At 39.7% G+C, this 23,284-nt stretch overlaps 1 protein-coding gene and 1 long non-coding RNA gene across 4 annotated transcripts; one reads left to right on the top strand and one right to left on the bottom strand.

Annotated features, from left to right (window-relative positions):
- Positions 1–502: 502 nt before the first annotated feature.
- PYROXD1 (pyridine nucleotide-disulphide oxidoreductase domain 1) lies at positions 503–19,223 on the bottom strand. Of its 3 annotated transcripts, none has more exons than XM_071733077.1 (12): positions 19,102–19,223; positions 14,233–14,313; positions 11,901–12,020; positions 9,926–10,054; positions 8,930–9,003; positions 7,865–8,025; positions 6,825–6,925; positions 5,430–5,559; positions 4,470–4,582; positions 2,339–2,461; positions 1,912–2,049; positions 503–1,450 (listed from the first exon to the last, which is right to left on the bottom strand). In XM_071733077.1, the coding sequence occupies exons 1-12, from the start codon at positions 19,180–19,182 to the stop codon at positions 1,202–1,204; spliced, it is 1,500 nt and encodes a 499-aa protein (XP_071589178.1). In that variant the 5' UTR covers positions 19,183–19,223; the 3' UTR covers positions 503–1,201. The 3 variants fall into 3 exon arrangements, with proteins under 3 accessions (XP_071589178.1, XP_071589179.1, XP_071589180.1); XM_071733078.1 differs by lacking the exon at positions 19,102–19,223 and adding an exon at positions 18,023–18,140; XM_071733079.1 differs by lacking the exons at positions 4,470–4,582; positions 5,430–5,559.
- On the top strand, positions 19,079–21,471 carry LOC139791176 (uncharacterized). Its single transcript, XR_011723815.1, has 2 exons — positions 19,079–19,209; positions 21,249–21,471. It is a non-coding gene; the product is annotated as an uncharacterized lncRNA (long non-coding RNA).
- The last annotated feature ends 1,813 nt before the right edge of the window (positions 21,472–23,284 follow it).

The following is a 23,284-nucleotide window of genomic DNA, read 5'->3' as shown; positions in this document are numbered from 1 at the left end:
TAACAGTGATGTGTATCTTGTGTGACAAAACATCTGGCCAGGGAGCTAGCTATGAATTCAAACAAACAGCTTAAGCTCCTGTTTGAATTTGGTATTTTGTCAGTAGTTACTGCAAGTCACATTGGAGTTTAGTACCTGAAAAAATTCCTGCCTGGAACCCGTATGCATGACAGGGGAAATGACACCCAGGCCCCCTGGATGTTTTTGTTAAGTGACTGCAGTATTTATCCATTAAGAATCCCATCAGGATGCAGGACCTGCTTCAAAATGGCATCCTCTACCACTTACCATGTAGCTTGGACAGAGCAGCCTGCTCCACAGGCTCTTCCCAGGAAAGACCACATGCAGGTGACATTCCTGAGTGTTGTACTGTTTGCCTTTCCCTGGCATGCACTGATCCCTGATGATCCCTGGGAGGGAGACAAGGCAGGATGCACCAGTGCAACTCCACCGTAGTGCCTGAACATCTGAAGTGACGCACAGTAAAAAAGCTGCCCGTATCTGATATCTCATCCTGGCTTTAATTAATCAAAGTTTTTGTGTTCTGTACAATTATTTAATAAATAAACTTATGAAGGGAAAAAAACCCAAAAAAATCCAACAAAGCATCCATCTCATGGTTACATTCCAGGTAGCAGAGCTCCCAGCACCCCATGCCCTGAGGCCACCCCAGCCAACACACACACTGCTGCACACACACTGCAGCTCTAGGCAGGTAAGGCAGCACCATCACATCAAGGCACCCTGGCTTATGGGTTGAGATGAGGAATGTGCAAGGCAATAAGGGTGCAAGGCAGATGGGGAAACAGCTCTGGTAATCACGACAGGTGAATCGTGCAGGGTTTGGGGAAGAAAGGATTTAAACACTTTTAATTTGCTTTTAAAGAGTGAAGGCTCCCTCACGTTCAAGTGAATGCAGTGCTACCATAACATCCCACTTTTAAAAACTGTCACAGCCCTGTTCTCATGTGCTCATCTATTCTCTCCAAAAACTCTTTGCCAACGCTAATCCCTAATCCCCTTGCTTTTGTTGCTGCGTTTCTACACAGTTTAATTTAATTTTTTGGTCAGTGTTCTGACAAGATCAACACAAAACCTTAATAAGGAATCGCAGTTATCCCTCATTTCTGGTAGACCTGAGAAAACAGTTTTGTAAGACATCTGGGTCAAAACTTTATACAAAATGGAAATGTGCTTTCCTTCAATCAAAATAATCCTCTATATCAATGTCTGGATTCAGTAGATCTTCACCATAAGCTGAAAGATCCATTTGATTTAAAATTAAGTTTTCAAAGGTTTCTTCCAAGTCTGTTTCACCAATCAGCACAGCTCCCATCATTCGGCCATTCTGCATCACCACTTTAACATACTCTTGGCCCTTGGTACATCTCAGCATCAGTTCATGGTCTAAACCCAAGCCTTGAGCATTGTATTTTCCCAAAACCACCACCTAAGAGAAGGAAAAAGAAGAACCACTGTAAAGATCATTGCAGCAGCTTTTAGCATTTCTGCTGGTAGCAGTCCTAAAAACTTCAAGGGACTGATGTAAACAGGAAAATATTTGTCCTTAGGGAACCTCACCCCCCTTAATAGCACTCAAACACACAACAGAATTAATTAAAGATAATTCAAATTTCATACACAAAGCCAATCATGAACCAGTCACCATGCTGAATTTATCCACAGACAGAAACTTAATGAACAGGAATAAGAGATGTGAAGTAGATCCGTTGTTATTCACCTATTAAAATTTTAAATATGTCTGTTACTATGAATGGAGAAAGTCTAAAGATTAATTATTACATTGATTATATATTTTTGTCAATAATAAAGCATCTGCTCAGTATTGGCAAGTGTAAATAAGCAACCAATGTATTACTCAGTGGTTTAAGACTTTCAGACTGTATTTACCTTGTAATTGAAAAACTTTGTAACATGAGCAAATAGTTCAAAGCTGAAATCCAGATCAATGGATTCCCCTAAAGTGTCTGCTGCCATGCATTTTGCTGCATACCATCCCATCTGCCTAGCCTGAGTCCACAGTCTCATCTAAAAAAGAAAGAAAAAATATTAAAACCCACAGCTGTGTCTCCCTGCAATGACCAACGCTCGCTGTCTTATCAATACATATCATGTATTTTCATTGTACTCTGAAAGACTGAACAGCTTGGCTTTCAGCCAGAGATAAAGTTATCTGTCACCAACACACCCAGGATTATCTGCTTGTTCACTGGTTTCTCCATCAATTCAGCTTTCTTTTCTCCCATCAGTGTTAAGTGTGCAATTCATGGTGTAGCTCAGCCTGCTGCTGAGCACAGAACTGTAGGATTCCACGTACCTGATGCCACACGGGACTAGGTTCCCACGACGCTGTGCAGATATCCCCAGCTGCATAAATATCTGGTAGGGATGTGTGCATGTGCTTATCCACTGCCAGACCTCCATCTTCACCTAGAGCAAACTGAGGAATTTGCACGGATCAGTACTGAAGAAAAATTATCATTTTAACCAAGTAATTCAACTTCATCGATGTTACAGAATCTTCTCACTTGTTTTTCATGCAAGAATCCTCTAAAAAAAAATAAATTACATCCACTATTCTGCTTAATCAAAACATCTGAAGAGTTTAAAATACATTAAAATATACCTCAGGAGCCCAGCAAAATGTTCTTCTGGATGCCATGTAGCAACATAGAGAAAGGTCATGCCAGGTAAACTAAGTATGGCTATCCCCCACCTAATCTGACACAATTAGAAAAGACTGATAACCACATGAGAAACATGGTGTTCAAACCTCACAACGTCAAGACTTCATCTTCCTGGGAAGAAAACAGATCCCCATGGATTTCCATAAAGGATTTTTCACAGCTATCTAAAAGACTATTTCTCCATATTATAATGCAACCCTGCCCACTGCAGAATTTATCTTAAATTCCTGATTCTTATCCAACTGAGAGCCATTCAAATAAATAAAGACAAAATCAGCCTGGAAAAGTAGAATTTCCAAGAAACCTGTGCGTTTTTTCTTCACCAAGTTCAAGAACAGATCAGTGTTGCATTTTACAACTGTCCTCCACGTACCATTTAAAGTATTTCAAATTATGTATTAAAAAAAGCTTAAGAAATCATTACATACAGAAAATAATTATTTAACATGAGACTACAGTGGTAAAACCTCTATGGTAAGACACAAAGCATTAAGCATTATTTCTCTAATACAGCACAGGTTATTAAAATGTTATTGCTGATATATAGGTAGAGTAACAGACAGAGCTTACCAAATTTCAGCTCACACTACATACCTTACAAGAACACCAAATCTTAAGAGTTCATTTGGTATTTCTGCCAAGGCCAGAAGATACACTGCAAATATCTAACAACCTAGCTGTATAATGTAGACCCTGAAATATTACATGGCTCAACGTCAGACTTACGTTTTCATAATGTTCTGATTTATTTGGAGGATAGTTTTTTACTTCCTAATCAGAAGGAGCTGCAAAACAACAAATGCCCTAACATGCTGGTTGTGGCTGGGACAGCCAGGTAATTTTCTTCACAGCAGCTTGCATGGGCCCATGTTTGGATTTGTGATAATAACACAGGGATATTTTAGCTATTGCTGAGCAGTGCTTACACAGCTTCATGGCCTCTCCTGGGGCAGCAGTAAGGCTGAGGGTGCACAAGAAATTGGGAGGGGACCCAGGTGGGACAGCTGACCCCGTGACCAAAGGGACACACCAAGCCATTTGATGCTGTGCTCTGCAATAAAAGCTGGGGAGAAGACAGAGGAAGATGGAATATTTGTAATTATGGCACTTGTCTTCCCAAGTAACTGCTGGGTGTGGTGAGCCTTACTCTCCTGGAAATAGCTAAATATCTACCTGACAATGGTAGCTGTAGTAAATGAAATCCTTATTTTGTTTTACTCGTAGGAACAGCTTTTGCTTGCGAATGATGTCAAGCCCTAAAAAATCACATAACAGCTATGAACTCCATAATCATCTGTGTTTGGATCCTCACTGGAAAAGTGACTTCCTTTGGTGAATATAAGCACTTTTATAGCTCAGTTTCCCAGATGAAGAATATTGAAAATAACTTTCTTTCCCAGGGGAAAATTTTGAGACTTGTAGGAGAAGAGCATGGTGCAGAACTAACACAAAAATAACTCTAAATTTTTGCCACATTAACTAATTACACAATTGGCTGTGAAGGCTTTGTAAAGGATTAATCTTAACAGTGTGTATTGTGTGCATACTGTGTAACAGTAGGTATCATAAGCAGTAATATAACGAGCCAAGAATGCTATGGAAATGTCAGGTATTTCTGGTATCAACAACTGTGAAATGCTGTACAACATTCAACACCTGTAGCAATCAGTGTTTCATGTCAGAAGCACAAACAAGCTGAAAGAGCTTCTCTCTCCTTACTTAAAAAAAAGTTTAAACTTCAGAAGAAATCAGGATACTTACGTTATTGCCATCAAGAAATGGTTTGACATTTGGCACAACTCCAGTTGCACTGACAATGAAATTGCATCCATATATTTTTCCATTAGTTAATTCCACATACACAGGCCACAGCACTGAAAAAGGGGAAAAAATTGTCCTGAGAATGTAATGAATGTTGTTTTATTAATTAGGTCTTATAATAAGATATGAAATAAAAATATTTCTGTAATATCTAATTGATTAGGTAGGGGAAAAAATTAGAAATTACCTATAACATTCCTTACCTTCATTCAGGACTAGAAAAATGAGATTTTGGAGCTGAGTTCCAAGACCTACTATTAACTTTTTCTGGAATTTTACTAAATCAAATCCCTCATTTGTAGGGGAAAACACTGTGTCCTGCCACTGCTTCAGACCCGTGGAATGTTCTCTAACGTACACAATTGCCTAATATCACACCACATGTAAATTCACAGATGTGCAGGACTTGCCTCAAGAGCAAAAAGGACATCAAAGATTTGACTTGCTAGAATCTTATGCCAGAAATAACCGGCTATTAAAACAGTATTTTAAATATTAGTTTTCATTCAGAGGGATTTCTACAGAGCTACTTATGAAACAAGTGATATTCTACTTTCTTTGAAGGATTACTTCAGGTTTGACACTGAATGTTTTGGGTTTTTTCTGCTGCTGTTTTACTCTACTATTTTATTATATAATTTTATTGGACTGTCACAAGGAGGGACTCTGCATAAGGGATTCAGGTGACTTTGTGAAAAAAAAGGGTCTGACCTGTTATGTTTAGTAATTTAATTGTAGCTCATAAATCAAATTTTTAACTACCAGACTTCCATTTAATTTCTAGAAATAAAGGATTTCTTTTCCAAATCTGTATTTGCTCTAGACCAGAAAACAAGATCAAACATGCTCCAGCACTGCTTTATCTTCAAAATGTTACTTCTATTCAGTACTGGCACCTACCCTGATCTGGTTCTACATTTTTCTCTTCTTTAGGAAAAGTCAAAGAAGTCCGTTGCAGTTGTATAAATTCTTGCTGTGAGTGTATTTTCTTTACTTCACATAGTATTTCAATATGTACTTTATGAGAAAACTAAAGAAAGATTGACAAAATTGTAAACATGATGATTAGTAATAACAGTATTTTTAGCACCAAGTGTACCTTCACCTAACTGACTTTACTAAACTGGAAAAATAACAAACATATATCCTGTCCTAAAGCATTACAACACATTAGCTGAGTTCCCACACTCTTTGCTTTTTTGGCCCATATTTATCCATAGTGAATGGTAATTTACCTGCATTTAGAGCAGGTATCTGATGTTCCTTGAAAAAAATTAATTTATTTTCTGGCATGCCAGAAAGCATATCCAAGGTCCCCTGAATTTACAGGAAGAGAATTCAGAACTTATCATAACAGAAAAAAAGTAAACTCATCTTTTCTATCTTTTAAGATTTCAAATCCTTCTATTTTCTACCACGAATTAAATTCTGATAACCACAAGCTTATGTTCTAAATTCAGTAAAACAAAAAATATATCCTCTTCCACCAACCCCTGTTTCAACCATTTACTCCTACTTTGAGCTTGACAAAAAAGTTGGAAAGCTACCTGCTTCAATGAGCTATTTTGTGGATGAATCCACATTGAATGCTTTTCTTTTCCACTACACAAAGACACTTTCACAGCCTTCAAGAGGCAAAACACCACTGATTAATCTGCTGAATGGCCTAAACACCCTTCAGTTGCTATTGCACAGCAATTTCTGTAGAATCGATGACCTTTGGAAAGTCTTTTTTTTTGAAAAGCATTTAAGAGATGCAAACACCAAAGAAATTAATAAAGAAAATTCTGATAAAAAACTATGAAATGTGAGGATTTTTACTTTATTTGAAACACAAAACTTCACAACTGTCAAGTCTGCTACTGATTATCTGTTGTGACAGGAGACTGATGTTCCCTGTATTTTTGTGTAAATCCTGCTGTTGTATTTTTCACATAGGAAAATGTATGTATGGCAGCTAAAATCAGGAAAAAAATTGCCCCTGCATCTGATTAAAGATAGGATTGACCCCAGTCCTACATAAACACACAAACCAACATTTATGTTTCAATCTGAAGACCAAATTGCTAAAACCATCCAGAGATCCAATTAGCCACCTTTTTCCTGAGGCAGAAAATCACTTTATTTGTGTTAACATATGATATTTTCCTGCTTAATTCTGACAAAAAAAATCAGTTCAGGCACATTTTATTTTTGTTTTTCTAATAATTCTGACTGTGGCATTTTGCATTCTGCCAATCCTTACCCACTTAAGGCAACATTTAAATAAACATGTAAGCAAGACTATGACCATACCTCTTTAGTCCCTTTAAGTTGTAAGCCCTCATGCCAGTCAGGGCCTAAGGCACTGCCCATTTTGTCAGATGCTGCTGTGTGTCTTTCTTTTTCCTCACTTCCTGCAGGAGAGAGAGAAGAAAGAATATTCTTTAAATATCTGTTTTAGCATGCATTCTTCATTGCCTGCAGAATTGAGAATAAGGATTCTCAAGCAAAGATAAAAGCATCCAATGTCCCAAAACCAGACAACTCAGACTACAAGGCAGTATTTTTAATACCTTTCAGCTTTGTGCCTTTCATTACTTCACTCATCTCCAAAACAGCCACACCACTCTTAGGTGCCCGCGTGGGCCCTTCACAGCCAGACAGATCCAAACAGCACCAGGGTTCTGGAGACCCACTGTAGACTTAGCTGCTTAATGTCACTGCTAATAATTAAATTGATGTCCACCTGATAGCAAATGTGCACTGTCACCTCCACTGCTCAGCAGTGCAAATTCTAACACAGCATGATACATAAACACTGGGTGCCATCTTCTGATGCTCAGACTGTCTCTTACAACAAACTCTTCCAACCAGGAGTCTGGAACCATGCTCTTCTTTTTGTTATTGTTCTGAATATTTATATGTTTGTGTAATATTTGTTCATGCAGTTCTTGTTAAAATGTTGTTTCACCACATCTGTAACAACGTTCTCTGAGATTTCATCTTACCCTTCAATAACTCAATTACACAATGTCCAGTAAGTCAGAAAAACATTAAAATATTAAGGAAAACAACAAGTTCTTCACAGCAGATAGAATGCAGGAAACAAAATGTAAAAATGGCACAGATATAAAGATAAGCACATTTGTTGCCGTTTGTAGGTAACTTTATTACATGCTGTCATAAACAGAAATTCTGGGTAAGTTTTTACTTCACTTCTTTACTTTTATCTTTTTAAAGAGGGAAATGCCATTGGTGATAACAACAAAACTTATTTATGGCCTGCTAAAGTAACTGACCACCTTTAATATTAAATGCTGCTACAGAAGTGCAGGGGCACTGACACACCATACCTTCCATTGTGTACTTGGTTCTTTTGCACTGAATTGGAGTTTCTCCTTTTTCAGCAGTTAGCTTTGGAATGAGAAATTCAGCTGCTCCTGCATCAAAAAAAGTATTCCCAATGGCTTTGTCTTTGATAGCCCAGATTACTTCACAGCCTTGAATTTCATACCTGCGGATATTTAAAAAATTGCTAAAGTGACAGACTACCTGAGAAGGATCTGAGTCTTAACAACCCAACTAGCAGCATGTCAGGTTTATTCCAGATGCTAAAAAGAAGGGATCCAAGACTTTTAAACCTATCAAATCCACTACTACTTTTAAGTATTTCCATAAAGAATGCATTTAAAAAAAAATAAAAAAAATCTCTCCAAGTTGACAAGTTATACTGTCTTATCAACACACCCTTGACTGAACTGGGGAATTTCTGATAACAACTTAGCATTTCCTGTTCCCCACAATGAAAAAAAATGTGCATGTTTGCCACACTGCCAACTGCTAAGAACAGGCATTTGGATGCTGTTTGTACTACCTGAAGCATGAACTGCTAGAGGCATGCAGAGGATAATTTAGTGAAAGTGATTCCCTGCAACACAAAACAAGACCATATAATTGTGGTGGTTCTGTAATCCAGCACACTGCAGGACCACACAGTTCAGTGTCCTACCTGCAACCAAGGCCATGACAGACACTGCAAATGCTCTATCAACTTAAATCAGGCAAAATGCAAGATAAGCTGCCTCTTTACTCCTTCTCTGTCTCCAGAAGTCAAACAAGTTGTATAACTTAAATGTTACTCTTCATAACCTTAACAGAAATCCCTGTTGGTGCCAGATCAGAAAAGCACTGTACAGCCTTGGTATCTGTGTGTCAAAGCTGATTCTGAAGCTTTTTGAATTTCAGGTGACAGTAAATGCAATGATAATCTGAAAAAAATATTTTAATCAATTCTGCTACTAAATTCTTGGAAGCTACAACTGTGTAAGACAAACTTCCCAAACTCATGCACACTAGATTTAACATTGAATTATTAAATATTTTATTTGCATATTTATATTTAAAATGTAATTACTTACACTAATTCAAGTGCAATCCCACCATTTCCTACCACTACTATTCTGTCAGCTTGAGCCAAATTCTTCTGAAAAGCCTGCATTAAGAAGGAAAGTGTCAGTAACAATACAGATCATGTGGTCCCTCACAGTGATCAATTACATTGTTTTCAAAATTTTCTTGCTTAGCCTTTTTATTTTTATTTTCTCAGACTACTGAAACATAGTTATTTATGCCAAGATTTGTTGCAGAAGCTACAAAAACCTGTGAAGTTCTGTCACATAAAAAGAGTAAATACAGCCTTAAAAGTCCTGAGACCAAGGGCTATCTTTTTTGTGCTTTTCCCTCCTTCCTCTTCACTTCCTTTTTTTCCCTTTTCCTTTATACACAGGTACTTTTAATACCCAAATCAACCAACAATTCTGTACCTTCACTTTAGTTTGCTTGAAAAAGTATCTCCTTTTTTTATTCTCAACATCAAATAATGAATTTTACAGTTCTTATGTTACAGAGAAGTGTTCATTTTCACTCTGATTCCTCTGCTTCTTAAGACCTGTAACAGCAAAACATCACTTTCTATTTCCAAGCTGAAGTTTTAGTCTATTAAGTCATTCCTCTTGTGGCAACTTTTCCATGTCTTTGACTATAACTGGAACTCTTTTCTGTACAATGAGAGGCAATGGTAGAACTAGGAAAAAAAAATACTTAAGTAGATTTTCCTAGTAAAAATAGCCCTTTTTATCACACAGCAGACAAATTTCTCAGGGAAATGTATTGGTGGCATTTATTGTAGATCACCATTTTAGACATAGTGTCTATGAGCTATCTATAAGCTTCACAAATTTTGTGACTTGTTAATTTATTTAATGGCTACTTCTCATACTGAAAGTATTCCTGTTGAAGGACCTATAGTAACAAACATGATGTTATGTTTTTCCATTTCACTCTGCAATAACTTTTTGTACTTTGCATCATAAACAGGAATATATTATAAACTTGTAAATCCACAACTCACTTACCTGTGCACTGTCAGTATCTCTGATTCCTAATACATACGGATTTCCTTCAAAAATTAATTTTGGTTTTGCTCCAGCACACAGGCAAAGTTTTTCATACATATATTCTTTCCCATCTTCTGTCAGAATTTTCTGTTAAAAGTTAAGAAAAAAAGAAAAAACAATTGGAGACAACCAAGAGAGCATCAGCTTTTTTCTTCCTAAACATCACAGTATTTTGCAGACAATAAAACTGTAACTGGCTTCTTACAGAGCAAGCCTTCATACCCTCCTTGGCTGTGTGTCCCTTATTTGCAATATACTCACCACAAACTTACAAGCTGAAGTATATAACATTATACGACATAAAATCCAAAGCGTCCACAGCACACTCAAAGAAAGATGCAATAAAAAGATTACCACTTGGTGGCACTCTGCACTCACCACCGGTGCTAAAACAACCGGGTTTCTATGTGACAGTGTCCCCCCACCCCAGGAACAGATACAGATCTATGCACAACTGTGTATTAGCAATTAATATTCTCATTCCAAACATCTCAGCAACGTAGGCCTGTCTTAGAATCATAGAATCATAGAATTGGCTGGGTTGGAAGGGACCTCAGAGATCACCAAGTCCAACCCTTGATCCACTACCGCTGCAGTTACCAGACCATGGCACTGAGTGCCACATCCAGTCTCTTTTTAAATATCTCCAGGGACGGAGAATCCACCACTTCCCGGGGCAGCCCATTCCAATGTCTGATCACCCTCTCAGTAAAGAAATTCTTTCTAATGTCCAACCTAAACCTCCCCTGGCACAACTTGAGACCGTGCCCTCTTGTCTTGCTGAGAGTTGCCTGGGAAAAGAGACCAACCCCCCCCTGGCTACACCCTCCTTTCAGGGAGTTGTAGAGAGTGATGAGGTCTCCCCTGAGCCTCCTCTTCTTCAGGCTGAACAGCCCCAGCTCCCTCAGCCTCTCCTCATAGGGTCCGTCTTAGCTTAACATGGCACAGGCTAAAATACAGCTTAGAAAGACCCCAAATTCTGTTCTTTGCTAAAAAAAAAAAAAAAAAAAGGGTAGGCACTAGAAAAGCTACATTTATGACCTAATTTGTTGGTTTTAACTGTAGAAGCTAGTTTAAACTCGTTTTGCACAGAGCTTTCAATGGCTTCCAGATGAAAGGCAGCAGATCCTCCAAATCCATACACACTGAAATATTCATGATGAGAGGCATACCTGAACTAAAGCAACATTATAATAATAATCCAAAAGTATTACTTAGATTCATAATATTAGCAAAGTTGTAATCTAGCCGGAATCATAGCTCTGCAACTTAAAATGTGGAAAACAAATTTTGGCTCTGACTGCAAGTTTCTGATAACTGCTGAAGTGAAAAACAACATGTCAAGTTGGCACAAACACTAACAGGGACCTGTGTATGCTATACATTTCTCATACTGCAATGCATTTCCTGCTAAAAAACAAAGAGGATGGAAATGTTCCTTCATAAATTAATTTTTAACTTTTATCATGAAGTTGTTCATATTTTGACCTTTGTAGCAAGAAGCAGTAATTCAGGAATCGGAAAGATCTGTCAAGGGTTACAAAAGTTTTGGTTTCATTGACTGCTTTCCCTGCAGTTCCAAACAGGTATGTAATGCCAAGATTTTATTATAAAAGATACTGTTTCTTAATTAACAAGTAATTTTTGATCTACAGCTATGTCGCCTGTATATACTCTGCTTGAACAGCAAAGTCAAACAGAAATTAGGAAGTGTTTTATTGTAACTTTAGGAACTTGGCATGTTAAAAACCAGACCATTCCTCAAGATAATTTTATGCCCAAAACATTTCTGTTCCTCCTTATTCTTTTGCTGGTTTTTTTGTTTTGGTTTGTTTTTGGGTTTTTGGTTGGTTTGGTTGGGCTTTTTTTGTTTGGTTTTTTTTTATGTAATTTTAAAACCCACATACAAGTAAAAGAGAAAACATGAGCTTACATGTTCATCACTTTTCAATTGCTTTACTGCAGATTGTATAACTTTAATATTGGGATACCGGTTTTCTAACAGAGAACTTGGCTGCTCTTCTACATCAAATTCCTCAAGTGTTTTGGAGACCTGTAGAACAAAGAGAGGTATTTAAAAATATAATTTAGTTATCTATTTTCTGCAGCTCATAACAAAAACCAGTAAAGAAGTCACAAGATACTGTCTCAATATGCCCATATTGTCTCAAGGCACGTTATTCTGTTACTGCTTAAAAGTTCCTTTTTCTATAAAGAATCTTTTAATGCCTATTCCTGGTAAAGCTTCACAGTAGCACAGAGAATTTTAATTCTAAAGACAGAGATTAAGCAAAATGGAGAATCCTAATGGCTGCTATTATCTTTTATTTGATACATAGATTATACTATTAGAGTAGGCAACACTGCTTTTAACTTACCTGATACAGTGTTGGATCTTGTTTTTGTTATAACTTCTATAAAATAACTCAGACATTTAAAATAAGTCAGTTATAACTTCTATAAAATAACTCAGTCATATAAAATAACTCAGTCATATAAAATAACTCAGTCATTTTCCCCATGCAAGCATCTTCCTCTTTTTGGTATTTTGGGAAATTTTTTTTGTAAATAACTTAGATAATTATGGGAACTCACTTGTATGGAATATTTAAAAAAAAAAATAAAATCCGGTGACATTTTCTTCAAAACCCTCATGATTCAAAAACCTCTTGTTGCAGGTAGTAACAGGCAGACTCTTATGTCAGGAAAAGTGTTTAATGTTGTTCAGCTTATATGCAGAACCTTAAAGACAAGCTTTTAGGCAAAGCAGATTCAAGATCACCTCAAAAGTATTTATGCAGTTATCATCTCATCTGTAATCACTATTTGGTGATTTCAGAGACTGGTGAGGGAAAAAAACAAACCAAAAAACCAAGCACAACCTACTAGAACTTGAAAAACATTCAATTCATATTGATTTGGGGTTTCTTCCTGAAGGAAGCAGCTGCCTGGCTATCTCTGGGCCTTCTGCTTTAAAGAATATTCACGGTCTGGAACACAGCTAGAAACCAGAAGCTGTATCATGCTTGCAATTCAGAGAGAAATTTAGATGCTCATGTCCAAAATTTAGATGCTGCTGCATTACAAGAATGCTTAGCTATTCCTTTACTCTACAGATACTGAACTTTCTGCTAACGTGAATCACAGACTTTACATCTCTGCAATGTGTAAATGTCTTTCCTGGATACTCATGCCACCTGCCATCAGCACTCTCAAACTCAGAAGATATTTATTAGTTGTGTGTTGCTCTGCCAGCCTCACACAGAATCCCATTAGCCACGGGAAAAAACATTAACAGTGTGAAAAGAGATGCTGATAGCCAATTACAGCCAGTAAATGCAAAGAACTCCTGGACATTCATAATTCATACATCAGGAGAATTATGCTAAAACTGCGCTGTCAGATAAACTGCAGAGTTGTTTCTCTTTACCTGCTAAGAGATGTGCCTCACCAGTTAGGCACCATGTTTCAGAGGGAGTCATGAATACAAATGCCAGGTGAAGACCAGCTTTAGGTGTCTTAGCATTTCCTGAAATTTTCCTACTTCCTACTGGCTCAAAGATTTGTATCCTCAGTTCTATGCAATCCAGTCTCCAACTCTTTCCATGCCCTAGAGTTGGCTCTGAATGCAAGTTCCCTCAGAGTGGGGAAAAGGACAGTGCTTTCCAAGATCTGAGAACATGTGCAAAATAATGAGTGCTACATTAATGCTTAATGAATCTAATGGCCAGAAATCTGAACTCAAATCTGGGGATTATTTTCTTTTTCAAACCACCAGGAAAGAGGTAACTGAATCACCAGCTACTGGATGAAACTGTGTGCAGTTTCAAAGAAGGCTATTCCTTTTTTTGTTACTATAACAAAATAACCTGTTTATAACCACAATTAGAACACACTACCATACAAGACCCACTAGCAAGATACAAGTTTTTAAAGTAATTTATTTCAAAGATATAATTTCAGTGATTAAAATGAAACATAACTATTAACCAAGAACTGAAATATAGGTTCAGTAACTTAGAAAATACTTCAACAGTGTAAGTGCCTGTTTAGCTTCTGCTCAAATACTGTGATTATATTCACCAATTATTAATGATTATGAATCACAATGAAAAATCTCATCAGTCCTACAAATACTTACCACTGCAGTCACACTAATGTGAAAATAAATTCACAATAATGATCATCTTCAGGATTAGGTTCTAAATTATCTGTATTCACACAAACTTCTGAAAAAGTCCTACCATAAGAATTAATTCTCTCACCTGTCTGAAATTTGTTACAGCTTTTATAACTGGAGAAGCTGTCATTAAAAAAATGTCTTCTGATGGGAAATCCATGGCCAGCTTGAAAAGAAACAGAAATCATGATGAGCAAATAGAGTTATCAATAGATTTTGGTTTTAAGACAACACAACTACTAGTGAAAACCAGTATGTGTTCTACATTACTTCAGCCTTGCAGAATCCTATTGGATAAACACTACTTCCAGATTATGTAAGGAAAATAATGAAACTTAACAGAATTTGGAGACACAAGATTCATTCATACACAAATATATCTTCAATAGCTGCAGCCATGGTATGAACATCCACTCAGATGGCTATTCTTGCTCTATTATAAAGGCCAACTGTAGAAACAGATCATGCCCATGTGATTTCTGGAGACACCCACTTGCTGGATGTACATTTTTTAAATTTCATAGTGGTGACTATGCTAAGATTTTCACAGGAGAAATGCTGATTCAATTAGATATTTTAAATGTTATTAAACTGACAAGTGGATTATCATCTTCCGAGTGCTACTACTCCATAAAAGGCTTTTATAGGCCCCCTTTCCAAGTGAGGAACATCCATCTTAAATGTTCACTGCCACGGAAAATAACCAGTTCTGTCAAGTACAAACCACTCATCTCTGAGATACAGGCAAGGCCAAGAGTTCCTTGTCACCAGTGCTCAAAGATGAAGTTATATAAGCCACCAAAAACTGTATTTCATGTTGTACACAAGCAACTGAGCTATAAAGGGAATATCATGAATTCCTCAGATAGGAGCAATCTAACATAGTAACCTGAAGGTGAAAGTGGTGAAGCCATGTAGCCAGTTTAAGACACATTCACACACTTATACCATAGACAAATACATTTAACAGGGCTATGTAAAACTTCACATAATCTACACTTTATAGCATGAAATGTGTGTTTCAAAAATTGTAGGTGTATGCTTTTTACTGACAGACATTAAGAAGAAAGCTGACAAGAAACACTGTGCTGTTGTGGTTGCTCCCAGCTGTATCTACTAAGCCTCAGAAAAATGACAGAATTCTATGGAAAGCAGAAGTCCTATAAGGAGAAGCTGAGAGAACTGGGATTGTTTAGTTTGGAGGAGACTGAGGGGAGACCTTATTATCCTCTACAACTACCTGAAAGCAGGGAGGTGGGTGTGGGCCTCTTCTCTCAAGTAAATAATGATAGGACTAGAGGAAATGGCCTGGAGTAGCACCAGGGGGGGTTTAGACTATTCATGAAGAATAATTTCTTTAGTGAAAGAATAGTCAGGCACTGGAATGGGCTGCTCAGGCAGGTGGTGGAGTCACCACTCTGGAAGTATTAAAAAAATGTGTAGATGGGGCACTTCAGGACATGCTCTAGTGGGCACAGTAGGTTTGTTTTTCTGGGTAAACATAGAGGTCTTTTCCAACCATGGCAATTAATGACAGACAGTGGGACTGAGTGCACCCTCAAGAAGTTCACAGGTGATACCAAGCTGAGTGTGCAGTCGATTAGAGGGAAGGGATGCCAGCCAGAAAGGCCCTGACAGGCTTGAAGTTCATGAAGTTCAACAAGGCTCAGTGCAGTCTTGCACCTGGGTTGGGGCAATAAACAGTATCAGCACAGACTGGGAGAGGAATGGATTGAGAGCAGCCCTGCCATGGAGAATTTGGAAATACTGGTCGATGAAAAAATAGATAAGGGCTGTCAGCATGCACTCACAGCCCAGAAAGCCAAGAGAATGCTGGGCTGCATAAAAAAGAAGTGTGTTCAGCTGGGGTGCAGGTCAAGGCACCCCACCTGGAGTACTGCATCCAATGATGAGGCCCCCAGCACAAGACAGGCATGGACTTGCTAGAACAGGCTGATGTAAACACCTTGAATTGAAAATACAAAATATGTCTCTTGAATCAATTATTTTTTCTTTCTTTCTCTTCCTTTTTGGTTACAACATTCTGTCAATTAACATATGTTTACCTCACCGTATGCCTGACAGACACCTAAAAGATAAGACTGCTTATCAAGTCACCTCCTGGTGCATGGTGAAGACAAAAGACAACAACAGTAGCAGGACACCCAAAAAGACAAAAGGACGACTCATCTCCGGGAAGTCTGGAAATCTGTATGTATCAGGGACTTATGCAAAAAAGGGACCCCTCTTCTTTTTTGCTGTATAAAAAACCCTAGGAAAAAAGGAGAAGCAGCAGCTTTCTTCTAGACCCCCCCCCTTCTCTCGGCACTTCGGGTTTCCAGCCACGAGGCAGACACAGCGGAGGATCGAAAAGCAGAGAACCCAGAAGCCACTCCAGCCTGAGGCCCGGGCCAGCGCGGACGGTGATAAAACCTCTTTGTTCTTTTCTTTTACGTTAATGACTCTCTCTCCAAGGTGACTAATTTGTGCAAAGACTTTCTGCAGGCAAACCTGTTTTCCCTGTTTGAAGGTGGTGTTACCGTCTGCTCCCCTAAATAAATCCTTGTAACTTGTTTAAATCATAAAGCCTGGTTATTTTTGTAAATTCACGCGTCGTCTATAAGTAGTGGCTGAATTTTCCTCGCAATCAAAATATAAATAATAACTCGGATCGTAACACAGGCCCAGAGTAGGGCCATGGTCAAGAAGTCCATAACACTACTCCTATGAAGGCAGGCTGAGAAAGATGGAGTTGTCTGCAGTACCCACCTGTATCATTACCCACAAATAAAAGGAATACATCCTCAAAGTATTAAATGTAGAAACAAACCAAATCTATAAAGATGGAGAACAGTGTAATTTTTTTTTTTTTTTTTTTGCAATTTAGCCTGCATGAAGTTCATATGTGTCAAAAAATGAAATATCACTTCATCACCAGAGAAAAATGCATCTGAACACAGTCTTTATATTGCTTTTTAGTTTTAAAAGATTATTCTTCACTGAACTAATATCCACATTATTTTATTACACACTATAGAAATAAAATTACTTTCAGTTACTGTTACTTTAAAAACATTACAAAACTTCAAACTGAGAAATAAGCACATTCATCGTTAGAGCTTGAACCTATGGGAAGCTGAAGAGAATGGAATGGACACTCTCCAGAGTTGTTCAGCCTTAAACACGGACCAAATAAAAACAGAGCAGTGTTTTTCTAAAAAGGAACACAGCTCGGCAGCCTTCACCTTATCTGCAGTTTAAACCTTTACAACTATGAGGTGTAATGCACACACTGCTCCTTCAAGTTTCTAACCTCTTCACTAGCATACAGAATGTAAGCTTTTTCACGTTACAAACTTTTATTCCTCTTTTTCTAAAGCAGTCATAAGCCCTTCTCAGGTTCTACCTATTAAGAATTGTTTCTAGACAGATAAATATTAGTATATTACAGCATTTATTTCCTGGGACCCGTTTGGGTATTTTGTTTGTTTGTTTGTTTGTTTTGTTTTGTTTGTTGTTGGGTTTTTTTTTTGTGTGTGTGTTTTGCTGTTGTTGTGTGGGTTTATTTTCTTTTTTTAGCGGTGACAAAATACAACTAAGAACTCGAGGACGAGGTGCGTTAGGACAGAGCGTTTATGTCACTGCTGTATAAGTGAGAACACTTATTTAATTACTATATACACCAAACTTTTTCAACAGGTCCCCAAGCTGAGGTCCCCATTTCTATTTCCAAGCACACGCCCCAGCAGCCCCGTACAGCCGTCCAGGCCGCTTTCTTTCCCCCTTTGCCCTCTTCCTCCCCTTTGCTCACCGCGCACACGGACTCCCTCGGGTCCCCTACCCCTCACCGCCTGCCTGCAGGCCCCGACACGCACCCATCACATTAACGCCTCCGGGAACCCAGGGGGCAACCCCACCGCCTCCAATGACCCCACTACTACTCCTACTACTACTCTACTACTACTAACACCACCACACATCTCTGCCCGGCCCTGCCAGAGACAAGAGGACAGTAAATGTGGCTGCTGGGGGTCACAGCTCCCCGGGGTCACCATAGAATCATAGAATTGGCTGGGTTGGAAGGGACCTCAGAGATCATCAAGTCCAACCCTTGATCCACTACCGCTGCAGTTACCAGACCATGGCACTGAGTGCCACATCCAGTCTCTTTTTAAATATCTCCAGGGATGGAGAATCCACCACTTCCCAGGGCAGCCCATTCCAATGTCTGATCACCCTCTCGGTAAAGAAATTCTTTCTAATGTCCAACCTAAACCTCCCCCGGCACAACTTGAGACCGTGCCCTCTTGTCTTGCTGAGGGTTGCCTGGGAAAAGAGACCAACCCCCACCTGGCTACACCCTCCTTTCAGGGAGTTGTAGAGAGTGATGAGGTCTCCCCTGAGCCTCCTCTTCTCCAGGCAGAACAGCCCAGCTCCCTCAGCCTCTCCTCATAGGATCTGTGCTCGAGTCCCTTCACCAGCCTGGTTGCCCTCCTTTGGACCTGCTCCAGGACCTCGATATCCTTCCTGAACTGAGGGGCCCAGAACTGGACACAGGACTCGAGGTGTGGCCTCACCAGCGCTGAGTACAGGGGCAGAATCACTTCCTTGGACCTGCTGGCCACGCTGTTCCTGATACAGGCCAGGATGCCATTGGCCTTCTTGGCTACCTGAGCACACTGCTGGCGCATGTTCAGCTTCCTGTCAATCCAGACTCCCAGGTCCCTTTCTGCCTGGCTGCTCTCAGCCACTCTGTGCCCAGCCTGGAGCTCCCCATGGGGTTGTTGTGGCCAAAGTGCAGGACCCGGCACTTGGCCTTGTTGAACCTCATCCCGTTGGAATCAGCCCAACTCGGCGACCCCTCCCCTGAGGATCACGGCAGAAGCTCCGGCTGGGGGGGCGGAGGGTGACGCAGATTCATTCGCCGGGCGGGGAGAGGCAATGCGGCCCTTACCTTCTCTGCGCAGGTGACCCCCGCGATCCCTCCGCCCACCACTATGAAGCGGCACTGCGCGACGCTGGGGGCAGCCGCCATGGCCCTCCCCTGCTTCCGACCGAGCCGGTGAGGAAGGGGGGGGGGAAAAAAAAGCTTCAAACACACTCAAAAAAACCAAAACAAAACACCAAAAGCGCCGCTCGCTACGGGTGCCACTTCCCGGTACCGCCCCCTCTTTGCCGGGGACCGGAAGGGCAGCTCTCTGTCTACGGTGAACGGCAGAGTCCAAAAGGCCTCCGCTGCCGGTGCGCCCCTCCTGTAGAGCCAGGGCATGGCCCGGGGAGAGAGGGGGGGGGGGGGGGTGAGAGACTCCTGGGGTACCCGCCCCGAAACCCCACCCCAAAGCAGGTTGCTTTTCCGCTATTCATGCGTGCATGTATGTATTTATTTATTTATTTGGAAAATTTGGAGTTCGCTTTCTGCTCTAGCACGGGTGAGGACGTCAGGGGCCTGAAGACCGGAAGATGTTGGTGGCCTTTGTCGAGGGACCTAAGAGAACAGATAGCAAACAATTATGATAAAAATTTAAAAATAATAAAAAATAATAATAATGAAAAAACCCCGCAACTATCTTCCCAACCGTAGCTGAGGAAAAAGAAAGAGAGACATGGGAGAAACTACATTTTCCCTTGGCCTCCCCCTCCCATCTGTCTTGAAGATGATATTTACAAAGTACAGACCCTGGTGTGAGGATGAACACGAAGCTGACACCTCCAAGCCGATCCTCTCCCCAGCTATAACCATCCCTCCATCAGGTGTGACCCCAGGGAGCCACCTCGCCCCTTCCCAAGGGGTGCCTGGTGCTCTTCTCCAGGACCGCAGCCACCAGTGCCCGAGTTCAGTGGTGGAGAATCCTTTTGGATATCCAAGTGAACGATTTTGCTGTGTTTCTTCTTAGTTTTTGAGATTTGGATAAGTGTGGTACTGTAGCTTAAGAAGTGTCTCCAAGTAAGGAAATAAATTGGTGTGATAAACTGCCCAGCCATGAACTACTTAAAATTAGTAAAAGCTTTTTCAGTCTGCTTTTGTTTTCAGTTTTCAGCTTATTACCAAGTATGATTTTCATTCTAACATTGGCCTTCTGTCTTTTTTTTCCTTTTGGAGGAAGGGATAAGGTATTAATCTTCTAATTGCGTGCACCACAGAAATTGATGCTATTTTATGGCCAGTACCTATACAGACATTCCTGTAGCTACCAGGACATCAATCACAGTCTTCAAAACAGCCACTTCCTGATGGCAGTTAGTTACAAATAGTTTCATTTTTGGCTTTTCTAAAATAAGTAACATTTTTTCCTACCATGGAAGGTAATTTCACAGTCTAGACAATTCCTGGCCATTTTGGTCACAAACTAAATTTTGTTCTCTGAACACATCCCATTCCACTGTAAATTACTTTAGTAAATGACCTGGCCTAGATGATACAAGAAATTGGATAGAATTGCGTCATCAAGTACAAGAATACCTTCCAAGGATTTTGTTCTGCAGTATATGATAAGTGACAGGAGAATTTATGGTTTTACTTAAAGTGTTTGCCTGTGCAAATTAAGAACAGTTGCTAATGCCTCCATTCACAAAAAAAAAAAAAAAAAAAAAAAAAAAAAGGAAAAAGCCATTTTGGACACAATGGGGCAAATTAAGACTGAGAAAATAGTTGCTCATAATTACAGCACAGCTTCTTAGATCCTAATTGACAGCAAGGGAATGATAAGGGCAGATCTGTAAAATCTTTTCCAGATTAATAATTTTTAATTTGTGTAGGGAAAGTACTGAACTTGGCTTTAGTATCAGTAAGCCATTGCAAATTCATTCATTCCTGGAATTAATTTCCATTCTTACCAACCTTAGTGCATTGGAAAGGAGCAGAAGAGACCATGAAAATTGATGGCAATCATTAAGTAGCTTTTTTTATTCTGTATGAAATAAGAGCAGTGTTCTCTGAGGAACTCTGGAAATCCCTGTGTACTTATTATGGTGCCTATGTTTGTCTTATCATTATGTGTTTGTGTAACCTTCAATGCGTGGCTTTGCTTATCTGACACAATCTAAGTAGAAATGTGATTGCCATAACCACCTTGAACTCCAGATCTTTTCTTCTGTCCACAGATGGAATGGATATTGACCTGGAGGAATCCTGACAGAAATCTGCCTGTCTATAAAGCATAATCATTTTTCTATGAAGGAATGGTGCCTGATCCACTGATTGAATGATGAACTGAAAACTGAATACTGTTTGATTTGCCTTTGGAAGGGGATCAGAGAGGTGATAAAGCCTTAAAATAGCACAAAATATGTCATGGGCTGAATGATATTAAAGATTCCAAGAAGACTTTTTGTCAGTTGCTACTTGGTTCACACAGAGGCAGGAGATGTAATTGTATCACTGTGGTTGATCTGAATGATTTTTAAAACTACAGACTTGCTTCTGGGAAAACACCTGAATGTTTTGGCACCAGGAGGTGCTGGTTCATTATGATTCCACTAAGAAAAACACTCAGACTCTGTAAAGTATCACTTAAAATGGTGTTTATTGGAGAAAACAATATAACAAAAAAGAGAATAGTATTGATAATCTCACATCCCTCCAGATGCTTGGAAGGATCTCCAACAAGGCACACCATACGGATCCCATCAGTGGAAGGGTTACCCAGCAATGTGCTCTTTTTGAGTTTTTACAGGATTTTCCAGCAAGAAAACATTTCATCGTTCTACAGGCAATCAAAAAGATGCTCACATGAGAACTCCTTGCTGCACTGCTCGATAAGGTCAAGGCCACACAGGAGGTGCAGCTGAGTGGGAGATGACCACAGGCTCCTTGCTTGCAATTAGCTGGGTGAATGTGTCTTGTGGCCAAGGGATGTGTGCAGTGTGGCACAGCCTGAGGCCCAGGCTGTATGTGCAGCACTGCAGAGCACAGCAGAGGCTTGGGCCGACCCAGTTCAGCTGTTCTGTGGATCACTGACTCCTCGATGTACAATGATCTTCCGGTCAAGGTAACTTACTCCCACCCCCTGATCCACATACAGCTGACCTTTTCTACAGATGCTATAGATTGAAGATTATACCAATAAAGGTTTTTTTGGCTACTAGAAACATTATTTTACAGAAAACAGTTACTGAAACTAATAATGCAAGAGTAATAAAAAAAAATACTGATTATGAGAGTAAGTGTAGGATAGCAGCCGCCTTGGAGCTCTGACCATCAGAGATGTCCTGCCATTAGGTTCTTCTTTTCTCATGTACCATAGGACACGGTGGTGTAGATTTTGCCAAACAGTCCAGGTATGTGATGAACAGTCCAGGTGATGTAGATGAAGAGAAGTTTTGGTGCTGCTGGAGGGCAGAGATGTCAGGCACGTCACGTTCAGTAGGTACAGCATACAGGGGTGCAAAGCACTGCTGTGAGGTTCCACGTAGCTGTTCTGCATAGATTAAAAAAAGACTTTTTTTTTTACATACAGCATAGGTTCAGACATATAATGAGGAATATCTTCTTGCTCCTTTAGGATTAAGTATGTAGGTCCTGGTCCATGTGTCCCACCTGCAGGGATGGGGTTCCCTTAACTTGCCTCTGACTTTTGAGAGGTCATTGGGCTCTGTCAACATCCTGGGCTGTACCTTATAGTGCAGTAGCAGGTATAGCCTTGGAAGCATGCTTTACTCTTTAAATCCTTTTCAACCTGTAATAACACTGTTGAGCAGTTATGAAGAGTGTGAGAGGGAAGTGGCTCGTTTGTCCTCTCCCCCTGCAAACTGGTTATTCTCATTTGTTACATTATTTGGGGTGTTTTTCTCCAGGAAAATTATGATTCTTTTTTTATCCCAACAATAGTTAAAGCCCCAGAAAAGATAACAGCAATCCATAAAATCTTACATTCTGTTTGATGCTCAGGACCCTGAGATGATACAGCATGAGATGGACCACTGGCCAGGACATTACATATATTAGTTTATACATACACATGGACACAGCAAAACCTACACCTATAAAGGATTGTGAAAACATGTCTGCATTTTTTATTTATACCTAGATACACTTTATATATGTATATTCATATAAATATATATATCTATACACATATATAAAAATATATAGTATACTTTATTCAGGGGAATCCCAAGCCCAAATAGAGGTTGGGCAG

This window comes from Heliangelus exortis, chromosome 1 (assembly GCF_036169615.1).
Source record: "Heliangelus exortis chromosome 1, bHelExo1.hap1, whole genome shotgun sequence".
Taxonomy (NCBI): domain Eukaryota; kingdom Metazoa; phylum Chordata; class Aves; order Apodiformes; family Trochilidae; genus Heliangelus; species Heliangelus exortis.
This window is presented reverse-complemented; position numbering and strand designations above follow the sequence as displayed.

What these genes read in the sequence shown, in the direction of transcription:
- PYROXD1 (XM_071733077.1), bottom strand. Translation starts at nt 19,182, where the DNA reads ATGGCGGCTGCCCCCAGCGTCGCGCAGTGCCGCTTCATAGTGGTGGGC. An exon ending in GGGTCACCTGCGCAGAGAAG is followed by an intron (nt 14,314 to 19,101) that starts GTAAGGGCCGCA and finishes TTTCTTTTCAAG; the next exon opens with CTGGCCATGGATTTCCCATC. An exon ending in GGGATTGCACTTGAATTAGT is followed by an intron (nt 8,026 to 8,929) that starts GTAAGTAATTAC and finishes AAATATCCGCAG; the next exon opens with GTATGAAATTCAAGGCTGTG.